Genomic DNA, 11,234 nt, shown 5'->3' with positions numbered 1-11,234 from the left:
ACAAAAGACTTTTTCATTATTTATTTTCTTTCGTTAACCGGAATAGCAAAAAAAACAACAACAACAACACTGGCCTATTTAACTGAAACCACCAATGTCATTCCAGACATAGTCACTGCTCACCTTGATGTCAGCGACATTTAACAATCCTTGCTTGTAATCCAGGGACGGAGGAGAATACGATGAGGCAGCGAGCTGCCTCGCCAGCTAATCTGGGCGAATTGATGAGCTGATGGACGGCGAGTTTATGAGCGACAGGGCTCATGCGTTAGTGGCTGATGAGCACGTGAAAGGTGGCGGCAAACTTTAGGGGACGTGGCAGGACCGGCGATAAGCTCTGCGAACACCGAGCCAAACACAATGCATGTGTGCATGTGATGTGTGATGACACCCATGCAAAGAGGAAGTCGTGGGAGCTAATCTGAGCTCAGGGTTGAAACCGGGGTCGACGGTGGGACAGGAACGGGTGAAAAGCAGGAAGTTTTATGCGGAGGCTGCAGAGGCTGCAACCTCTGACCACCTTCCAGGAAACAGGACAGCCAAGCAGATACACGCTGCTACATTCTGTTATTCTGAGGAGGCCAACATGGAAACACCCCCCCCCCGACAAAATATCAGTGCCAAGCGATTTTATGTGAATACACTCTGATGTAGTCGAGACAATACAGTAGCGGGCTAGAATAAGGGTGAATGATCTTGTGGTCTGGAGGGCTGAAGTAAGGTTCCACAAACTGATTAGGTTTCCAATGATGCAGAGGGAGCATTATTTATTTACTGATTGATTGATTGATTGATCTATTTATTTGTTTACTTATTTATACTTGAGGTACTTATTTATTTATACTTATAAATTTATTCACTTATTTTGAAGTTTGATGCTTTGGACAGTGGATACCAAGGAGGAGTTTTGGTGCCCAGCCTTACATCACGTGCACTGTACAGGTAATACTGACCGTGTCTGCAGTATGACACCGAGAGTTGATCTAAAGACGATGAGGCATTGACCAACAGGGGGGGCTAATCTGAACTAAGGATTATTGTTGCAGGAGTGGGCGAGATCTGTCGCCGGTCAGCAGGTGGAAAAAGCAGAGTTTCTGAAACCTCCTTCTTATCCACATGAGTAGCAGGGAGCATATTGTTTTTGTTTGTTTGTTTGTTTGTTTTTTAGTGAGCACTGTCTGCATTGAAAGAACACTGTTTTTTTTGTGTGTTTGTTTTTACCAATATACCGCTTTATTTTATATCCAAGCATGTCTATTAACATTGGATACCACATGTAAACAAGGTATTCCCCGCCCACCCACCACCCACCGTTAATTAGCCTTTTATTGACATTAATTCATCTCAATCACAACTGTTTTTTGTGTCTAAAATTGAGATTGTTATGAGAAAATATCAAAAACATCAAATGTCTCAAACGCCATACAACAAGTATATGGTGAAGACAAATAAAATGTGGAATTTGTGGGAAGAAAATACATTTCAGTTCGCCCCAACATGAATTTTCTATTGTTATAAATTCATTATGGGCGACGCGGTGGTGCAGTGGTTAGCACTGGGGCCTTTCTGTGTCTGCGTGGGTTCTCTCCCGGTTCACAGGCTTCTTACCCACAGTCCAGGAACATGCATGTGAGCTGAAGCGGGAACTATAAAATTGTCTGTAGGTGGGAGTGTGAATAGTTGTTTGCGTTTGTTTGTCCTTCTTTGTGGCCCTGCGATGAACTGGCGACGTGTCCAAGGTGCAACCCTGCCTTCACCCTATTATGACATCTGGGAGAGGCTCCAGCAGACCCAACACAACCCTGATTGCAGGAGGAAGCAGGTATCGAAGATGAATGGATATATTATATTGTATTATATTTAGTGTTGTCACGATACTGGATTTCAGACTTCGATACGATATTTAGAAAATGTTAATTTTCGATACGATTTTTGATAAGAGCAACCGCGGAAGTTTTGTTGGGGGGTGGGGGGGGGCGTGCTTGAGATTGCGCTGAAGTGGATAGTGTGTGTGTTGGTGGCGCCGCACCCGCACGTCGCCTCAATGTAGTACAGATATATCAATACTACGGAAAAGTCATATCATATCGTTTTTAATGTTCATGATCTAAAAATAATTGATATTTTTGACAACAGTAATTATATTATAGTATAATATATTATTGGAATGTCTATTTCTTTGGTGGTTCAGGCTTTATAAGGACACAGTGGAATGTCACATTTTACACAATGACATCTGTGCTGGAAGATTTACTGCATACAGACAGATTTTCAGTCTAAAAGGGGAGCAGCGACCTGGAGGGGAGCAGCGACCTGGAGACCTGGAGGGGAGCAGCGACCTGTGGAGGGGAGCAGCAACCTGGAGGGGAGCAGCAACCTGTGGAGGGGAGCAGCGACCTGTGGAGGGGAGCAGCGACCTGGGGGGAGCTGATCTGAGCTCAGGGGAGAAAAAGCAAGGAAGAGCAGAGGCAGGGCAGGTGTGTGGGTGTGTAATGGACAGCAAGCTGAACTAGTGCAGGCCGCGGAGGTGAAAATAAACACCTATATTTAGGAGGTAGCTCCTTAACAGAGGTGGACCCCCCACAACCCCCACACATACCGCTGCCAATCTCATTAACTCGGAGAGGAAACCCCGCCGTGGTAATTCCGCCGTAATCCCGAGGGCAGGTTAATCACTCTACCTGCAGCTCCAGGATTCCACGGCGTTATATATAGCACTTAAAGAGTGTGAGAAGCCCATTCAAAGTCTGCGGCCGACTGCGCCGTGCACCGCATCCCGCAAAATCTTTCTGGATTATGGGCCATTAGATCGCTATCGCCGCCATGGGACAAGCGCAGCAGACGGAGAACGTGGAGGAGGTCGACGTCAAAGCCATCCAGGACATGTACAAGAAGTTTGTCACCGAGTGCCCCAGCGGGCTGCTCTTCCTGCACGAGTTCAAGCGCTTCTTCGGCGTGGAGCCCGAGGGCGAAGCCGCCGAATACGCAGAGAACATGTTCCGAGCGTTTGACAAAAACGGGGTGAGAGGCGGGAGGGGAGAAAGGGAGCCCCCTGGTGGTCCGGAGGGCGCTCGGCGAGTGAGTCCGGTGGCGTGACGGCGTTTCTGCTCTCGTTCTGCCTTTCAGGACAACACCATCGACTTCCTGGAGTTCGTGGCGGCGCTCAACCTGGTCTTCCGCGGAGACCTGGAGCACAAGCTGCGCTGGTCCTTCAAGGTGTACGACAGGGACAACAACGGCTACGTGGACAGGAGCGAGCTGCGCTCCATCATTGAGGTGAGTTCTGTGGGTACCGCCAAAAAAAAAGATAATAATAATTTTTAAAAAAAGGGGGGGTTCCGAATGAAGTAAAAAATAAATTAATTGGGGGGAAATGACTACTACTAATCCCCTAGTTTAGGGGTGATTTAATGGAGCTTCTTTTCTTCTTTTCTCTTCTTTTCACCTGCTTCTTGGTTCAGAACGGACTAATCTGACCTGTGTGTAGTTTTCTAATCCTCTTTCTGGCCAGGAAGCCAGGAGCACGTCCTTAAGTTTGGCCAGGACCTAAAATGGGTCACTGACCGTCTTGGCGTTACACGCTGACACAGCAGATTGCATGCCAATGCTGAATCAACTTTCCTGAGTGAAAAAAGAAAAGAAGAAGAAGGAAAATTTAGACGTGATGTATTGTATGAATTAAGTTCATTACGTGATGAGAAATTTAGTTATAGTTTAGTTATTGTTAGTTTTCCTGCTTCCATATCACCATACCGCTTCATGAATGAAATTATATGAAAATGAAATTTTATTGTTTTAAAGTCAATTCTCATAATACAGGACAAGCAAGAGAGCTTTTCAATTTTCTTTATTTTGTAGTTTCTTTATTCAAACTACAGTTTTATAATTATTCATTTTAAATAATAATTTATGTTGTTATTGCAAAATGTTTATTTCCTTATTGTTACTTTTCTTACTTTCAAAATATGACAAATAATTATAATAACTCAAATGTTTTTCCTCAATTTTTTCTCACAAAACTGTGAGGCCTTGTTAGTAGTAGTAGCACTGTGTGTGTGTGTGTGTGTGTGTGTGTGTGTGTGTGTGTGTACATAAGGGAAATGCCAATCAAAATTGCCAATTCCCTTCAGAACTATGCAGAGTGAAACATAAATTAACAACATCAAAGCATTCTTTGATACGCAATCACATTTTTATAAGACAAAATAAATGGAATCAGTCCTTTGTGGAGCCCTCTCTGACTTATGCTATAATCATCATATAAACAGCCCTGCATGTGTTTTTCAACTGCAGCAGTGTCGCTGGTGGTCAACAGCCGTTCTGCCTTTTTCAGAGCATCTACCGGATAAAGAGAGGCTCAAAAGTCGACACGGATGCAGATTTCAATGTGGACGACGTCGTGGATCGAATCTTCCAGGCCGTCGACACTGACGGTGACGGTAGGGACACAGTCACAAAATGGCAAGGGCAGCAAAAAATGTGTGTGCCTGTGTGTGTGTGTGAAGTGTGCAAATACTATCTGACACCAAAGCTTACCAGCACCTAGCGGTGAGAAAGCATGTCGCAAAACAAGCTAATTCCGTTTCATTCACTGTGTGAAGTGACACACCTCCGGCTGCGTTGTTTATTGAGCTCTTTTTACACAGATGAGCGTGCTCATACATCAAACCACTGTATGTGGCCAGGTGATCAGGCTCAGGTCAGAGAGCATCTCATCTTCGGTCGTAGAAGTTAGTAGCATGTCTGAATCCGCCAGTGCACTACGGTGAGCTAAAGATGTTAGCTAGCATTTGCTCCATTATGTTTTGTGCACTTTACTCTTTTTTTTTTTTTACGGTAAAATATTGTGCAAACGCAACGCTAACTCCAGTGAGAGGTTGTTTTTTTTTTTATTGTTGGCTAGCTTAATGTCTTTTTTTTTTTTTTCAAAAATAGGAAAATAAACTGTCTGGAAAAACACTTGCAAATGTGTGTTTTGCAAAGGAGTAGTCAGTTCAACATTTCAAAAGCCCAACCGACAATGTGTATGTCTTCTGGAATGACCGGAGTCTCACCTCTACATGATGCTCTTTGATATCTTGTTGGTCTGCAGGCAACATCAGCATCGATGAGTTTATCAGAGGCGCGCAGCAGGACACCTGGTTGCTCAACATGCTCAAGTTGGACATGAATCCGGCAAGATGGATGCTGGAGCAGAGGAGGAAGAGCGCCCACTTCTGAACGCGTCCAGCATCAAACACATTTGCCTTCCCCGTCTTAATTTCCGCAAAACATGACGTTTCATCACAGGGGGATTGCAGTGAGCGTCTGAATTAAGAGACAACACAGAATGGTCCCACCAAGAGAAATGTGAACACAGTCTATGTAAACGCCATTGCTGAAAGATATCCCAGTAGTCCTTAATGATATTGTCTTTGAAACTCATGGGAAAATGCCAAAAATGTATCACAGTGTAAATATGTAAATATCCTGGACATATATTTCATGGAATTATTCATGCTGTGCTTTTGTGATTTTGAGTCCGTTTGTTTTCACCGAAGTGTAAGTCCAAATAAATAACGTTTAAAGTCGCACATTTACTCAATAACAATGGTGACAAAACAAAACACAAAAAAGTCATCATCCACTTTGCAGAAAGCCAAGTCATTAACAATCAAGAGTCAATAAGGATAAATTAATAAATCCAAGAACTTAATCAAACTTTCTTTGAAACTGAAGATACAACTTTCACATTCATAATTCATAAAACAAAATCAAACTGTAGCCATTTCGCATTTTCCATTCATATATTTCACAAATTCCTTCCATTTCCCTCAGGAAGCATCAACAAGAAATCTGTCAAAACCATTAAAGCGTTTAGAAAAAAACATCTATTTATTTATCTATATATCTATATATCTATCTATCAGGTATGAATGGGACACAGATGCCAGTTTTTTATAGGCTACAGTGGTGCTTAATGAGTCTTTTCATATGCTTCTGCATAGAACTATTGGTAGGAAAAGGGTGAAAAATGAAATTGCAAAGAAAATGGACTAGACAAAAAGCAGCAGTTTGAAGCAAGTTAAGCCTGTTTACATAACACTGTAATTTGCTGGTCTTAAGAGAAACGGATCAGAGGATCTTCTTCACGCAGTGTTTGCAGGATTTGTGTCATTACATTAAGGTCCAGTCGGATTTGATTTAATCACATTTTTCTTTTCTTTATTTTTCAAGGTTGTGACCTCCAGTCCTCGATCTGACCTCTTAGTCCTCTAAGTCGGTGCCAAATAGAGTCAAGATAATGAAAGTGTTAATTAAATCAAGTGCAACCAAAGCCAAAACAACAACACAAAAGAGAATCAGTTGCACGCACGCAATGTCCCTGTTTTTTGTTTTTTGGCAAGATTTTTTTTCTTGGCGTCCTTGAGTTGGAACATGGTCGGGGGTCCAAGGACATCATAGCGTAATAACTCTTGACCCCGGGTCAGCTATAGGTCAGTAAGAGATCAAGGATGCAGATTAGCGGTTAACCCCAAGCTTGGCAACGACTAAAAAGGCTAAAAATAAGGTAGAGGTGGAGTTTGGCTGAAGACCTCTGAGCAAGCAGGAAACCGGCAACAAGCAACCATGAGGTGGATGCAGAACTGCAGATGGTCTGAGGATGTGAAATAGTTTTTCTTTTTGCGTTATTTCAATTTTTTTTTTTTTTTTTTAACCCAACTGCGAGAATTGGATGCCATTTGGATTTCCAGAATGGGCCAGAGTCAGCAAACGCAGTCCCAGGAGGACGAGCTGGAGTTGAACAGCATCCAGGACCTGTACAGGACCTTCATCATCGAGTGTCCCAGCGGATCTTTGTACCAGCACGAGTTCAAGAGGATGTTCGGGGTGCCGGGCGGCACTCCGGAGGCCGAGTACATGGACAGCATTTTCCGAGCTTTCGATATGAATAACGTGAGTATGGACCACTTCATAACGGCCCTTTGGCACTTTAGTCCTTAAACCAAAGTGCCAAACGCTGCACATCTGCTGTTCCAGGACAACAAGATGGATTTTTTGGAGTACGTGGCTGCCATTAACCTGGTGCTGCGGGGAAGACTGGAAGACAAGCTGCGGTGGTCGTTCAAAGTGTTCGACAGCGACGACAACGGCCAACTAGACAAGGGCGAGCTGCGGAAAATTGTTAAGGTAAAATATATCCACAACTACATATATATATATATATATATATATATATATATATATATATATATATATATATATATATATTTATATATATATATATACATACATATATATATATGTGTGTGTGTGTGTGTGTGTGTGTGTGTGTGTGTGTGTGTGTGCGTGAAAACACACGCTCATTTCAGCATTGAACTCCATTTTAACCAGTCTTATGAAATAACGATCTTGAATGCTCTGCGATCATTATGAGTGCACAAAACATCAGACAAGATGTGCTTTACAAATATGGGAACATTTTAGTGTTTCATTAAAATCACTTCCAATTTAAAAAAAAAAAAAAAAAGAAAAGAAAAGAAATGACTGGAAGGATTCCAAGTGTGCCACTTTCCTTGTAAAGACATAGTAGGCTGTTTCAAAGAGTCTAAAACTGTGTCTAAAATTCAATTTTATCCAACCTTGTTAAGTCATTTTTGATAAATTATTGAGAATTCATGAGGTTGATACGTGTCTTCACGTAGAAGAGTATCATTAATAATAATATATAACTCAGAGAGTTTGTTATTTCAGGGGTAGCCCTTCATACGGCCCAGGACCGATGAAGTAGCTCTCAGTGCCAAAAAGGTTGGGGGCCCCTGCTCTAAAACATGCTTTATTTTCTCTCACGGTTTGGTGCAAACAACTAAGTGTCATTTTAATAACAAGCTTTGTTTTAGAAACGTTTACATTTTTTTTTTTTTTTTTTTAGCAATTTCAAAGCATTCAACTTCTGCAACGACGCATATGCACATATACATACACTTGATATTCATTCTCTGAAATCAAATGCAACTAGGCAATGAGGCAACAGCTGTCAGACATCCTGTATGTGCTCAGCACATCCCGACTGATTTTCCAGCACTAGCGACGTTCTTAGAGCCTTCAAGATCATTATTTCATAAAGTTGCTTATGATGAGGTTCAATGCTGAAGTGAGTCGGTGACCCCAAACTTTTGAACGAGTGTGTATATCTTGTGATTAAAAGTATGCTTGTGAGCGTACGTGGTTACTTACTTTCAAAGTGCTGGTTGGGAGAAAAGCTGCGTGGCGTAGCTTCCTGCTCTAAGCAGGTACGGACCTTCAGTGCTCACGACCACAAAACACCATTTTGCTTTTCTGACTGATGAAGCTGACTGACTGCCCAGCACTCTGTCCCAAAGAGCTGTTTGCTATTAATCAGGAACAACCACTGCGATGTTGTTTTGGAAAGCCAATGATCTACTATTTCTTCTTCTTAAAGTTTTACTGCTGTGTTTTGGAAGCACGTGGTTTGAAAGGGAGCTTCTCCGTGCAGGCTTTCAGGGCCTGTGCCTGAGATGTAGTGGCATCTAGTGGTAAGAAAGAAGACTGCAAATACCAGTTTCTTTATCGCTCAGGACCCGAAATCATTCTGGGCTGCTGCCTCCGTAGGTGGAGCCAGTTGTCATTTAAACACAAAGAAATTATACATTTCTTTGTTTTGTTTTGTTTTGTTTTTGTTCAAAGGAAAAATTGTAAATGAAAATTTACATTCCATTTTGGTTCATTTTGTTTTTGTTTCTCTTTCATTTTGTACAAAATTGACATACATTTCAGACTGGGCCTTTAAATAATTGAAACTTAATTTGAAGAGGGAGAAAAATATATATTTTCCCTCCTCTTCTGATCTTGCAATATTGAGGCGCAGCGTGTGTGACCTACTTTGCAGTCAGTCCGATGAGCTTTGGGACGTTGTCACTTCGTGGTGCAACTACAGCTGCGACAGATATTGAAAGACCCTGTCTAAAGAATTCTGCTGTCTTTCAGATTATCTACAAGATAAAGAAAGGCTCTGTGTCTAGTGACACAGGGGTAAACCTCACCGCAGAAGAGGTGTGCCAACGCATCTTCCAGGAGGTCGACGTCAACAGCGACGGTGGGTTTTGACGCGTCAATTGTATTTTAAAAAATAAATATGTAAAATAAAATAAAATAAAAACGTACTTAAGGAATTTCTGAGGATTTTTCTTTTGCAATATTTTCAATATTTCGATATCGGAGGCTAACTCTTGACCTCACAGGTCACATCTCTCTGGATGAGTTCATCAACGGAGCGAAGAAGAGTGAGTGGGTGCAGGACTTCCTGCGACTGGACGTCAACCCCACCGGATGGATCAGGAGGTACCTGTGTGACAGGAAGCTGATGAGTGGCAGCACTTCCTGACAGCAGACAGGAGCATCTTCCCAACGACCCCAGAGAGCGAAACCTCACAGCGAACTCAGAGGAAAACGTTCTGAGTGGACTGCTCAGTGGTGGAAACACAGATTTGCTTTGTTTTATTTATTTATTTTGTGTGTGTGAGAGGACTGAAAAGTACAGCTGTGTTTAATTCACGCTGCGGCAATGTTGCGTTGTTTTTGTGAATGGAATATTTTCCCTTTTGTTGCCAACAATTGCTTGATGTGTATTACACGCACATGATAATAAAATACCTCTACGTATGGCCTTTTGTACAGCAGACGGAAGGCAAAATCTATCAATGTGTATTTGGTGTGATCATGAGCCTGCACGCCTAATTAAATGTTCTATTATTTGCAATAAAAGTAGTACAGTCAACACATTCCATAAGTTAGTTTTTAGTTTTTTTTGTTTCTCTCATTAGATTTTTTTTGTTTGGTTTTTTTAAGGATATGTCAGCAGTCAAATGGAATTCTTAAGAGAAGGTTGGGGTGTCTGTTCATTATGGTATGTCAGCAGGACTATGACGCAGTTCTCCAAAAATTTAGTTGTTCCTGACAGGTAGGGGGGTTAAAAACATATAATAATTCTGTTTCATATCAGTATGTAGATCTTAACATTCTTAAAGGTTCAGTGTGTACATTTTTTTTTAATGAAGCCCAGCATGTAAGGAGGCCCGCCTGATGCATTTTCATATTTAGGGCCCTGTCAGACAGGCTTCTTTAAGAAATGGTGGTGTAAGATGGCAGCTAACTAGCAGCGAGAGCCTTATTGCTATATATATACATATATGAGAACTGTTCTAAGGGTACAAAAACCAAATGACTTTTTTTGTACTGCGAGTATACACTTTCATTAATGTATTTATGGGCAGTATATTAAGCTTTTACCGATATAAAAATCAGGAATCAAACCAAATTATTTGGGCCTCAGTAAACACATAGATAATCATCTATATATCATCCCCATTATCATCAATAATAGTGGAATAAGTGTGTGTTTGCGTGTGTATTGGTTTCAGCTCAAGTGTGAAATTAATGTATCTCTGGCGCCCCCCGCAGTTTTTGCATGCGTGTGTCCATCCGATCAGAACGTGAATTTCTAGTGTCCAGTTTCATGCCCTCCTCCATTGACTTGCAGATAAGCATAGGTGGGGGTGGGCCTAAATGCAGCGTTCATCCAATGAACAGCTAAGTCTGACTGTAGTGAAAAACAACAAGTCAAACTCCCAACCCTTAGTAGGGTGGGCACGAGAGAGGGGAACTAGCCACTCATGGGTCAATAAGAATCCAAACTATAGCAATTGGTCAGAATCCTTTACTCTTAATGCATGGAGTGTCTTTTGGAAGAGCTTTTTCAAGTCAAGTTTGACCTGTACAAAGCTCAGTCTGGGTGTCTCTGGGTGTCTCAAAGTTCGAAGTTCCGCCACCCTTTGTGACATCACAAAGGGTCTGTTTAAACAATAAAGGTGTACAAGACAAAGGGATGGCGTAGGTAGTGACGTGCGGTGTGCATTTTTGCCTGAACATTAACGAGTTGCTTCAAAGGCGCTACTTCGACTTCATTATATGACATGATTCTTCTGATACTGTGATAACAGACTGAGCTGTCAGTGGAGGCGTCGCCCGCTCTCACGGTTCACTTTTTAGTAATTAAAAAAAAGCCAACAAACACTTTGCATAGGTGGAGCCTTTAATATTGATGTGCTTGATTCCAAAATTTCACCAATACAATCACATACAGTATAGACAGGAAAATCAAAAAAGCCACCAAGATTTGTACCCACAATCCCACCCTCACTGGTATCACCCCTAATCATCTTCCAATCATTTCA

General features: G+C 41.9%; 2 protein-coding genes across 2 annotated transcripts; both read left to right on the top strand.

The window, feature by feature from the left end:
• Positions 1 to 2,684: 2,684 nt before the first annotated feature.
• LOC142887739 (guanylyl cyclase-activating protein 2-like) lies at positions 2,685 to 5,389 on the top strand. Its single transcript, XM_076025587.1, has 4 exons — positions 2,685 to 3,021; positions 3,127 to 3,276; positions 4,334 to 4,439; positions 5,093 to 5,389. The coding sequence occupies exons 1-4, from the start codon at positions 2,824 to 2,826 to the stop codon at positions 5,218 to 5,220; spliced, it is 582 nt and encodes a 193-aa protein (XP_075881702.1). The 5' UTR covers positions 2,685 to 2,823; the 3' UTR covers positions 5,221 to 5,389.
• A 1,099-nt stretch (positions 5,390 to 6,488) lies between these two features.
• LOC142887730 (guanylyl cyclase-activating protein 2-like) lies at positions 6,489 to 9,493 on the top strand. The gene is made up of 4 exons (XM_076025574.1): positions 6,489 to 6,936; positions 7,021 to 7,170; positions 8,989 to 9,097; positions 9,243 to 9,493. Exons 1-4 carry the CDS (start codon positions 6,736 to 6,738, stop codon positions 9,383 to 9,385), a joined length of 603 nt encoding a protein of 200 aa, XP_075881689.1. The 5' UTR covers positions 6,489 to 6,735; the 3' UTR covers positions 9,386 to 9,493.
• The last annotated feature ends 1,741 nt before the right edge of the window (positions 9,494 to 11,234 follow it).

This window comes from Nelusetta ayraudi, unplaced genomic scaffold (assembly GCF_046127955.1).
Source record: "Nelusetta ayraudi isolate G7.1 ecotype Tasmania unplaced genomic scaffold, CSIRO-AGI_Nayr_v1 ptg000002l, whole genome shotgun sequence".
Taxonomy (NCBI): Eukaryota; Metazoa; Chordata; class Actinopteri; order Tetraodontiformes; family Monacanthidae; genus Nelusetta; species Nelusetta ayraudi.
Note: the sequence above shows the minus strand (reverse complement) of the source record. Positions and strands in the feature narration are given on the sequence as shown.

Coding starts and splice junctions, on each gene's coding strand:
- LOC142887730 (XM_076025574.1), top strand. CDS start 6,736: ATGGGCCAGAGTCAGCAAACGCAGTCCCAGGAGGACGAGCTGGAGTTG. Junction 6,937..7,020: donor GAGCTTTCGATATGAATAAC/GTGAGTATGGAC, acceptor CTGCTGTTCCAG/GACAACAAGATGGATTTTTT. Junction 7,171..8,988: donor AGCTGCGGAAAATTGTTAAG/GTAAAATATATC, acceptor GCTGTCTTTCAG/ATTATCTACAAGATAAAGAA.
- LOC142887739 (XM_076025587.1), top strand. CDS start 2,824: ATGGGACAAGCGCAGCAGACGGAGAACGTGGAGGAGGTCGACGTCAAA. Junction 3,022..3,126: donor GAGCGTTTGACAAAAACGGG/GTGAGAGGCGGG, acceptor TCTGCCTTTCAG/GACAACACCATCGACTTCCT. Junction 4,440..5,092: donor CGTCGACACTGACGGTGACG/GTAGGGACACAG, acceptor GTTGGTCTGCAG/GCAACATCAGCATCGATGAG.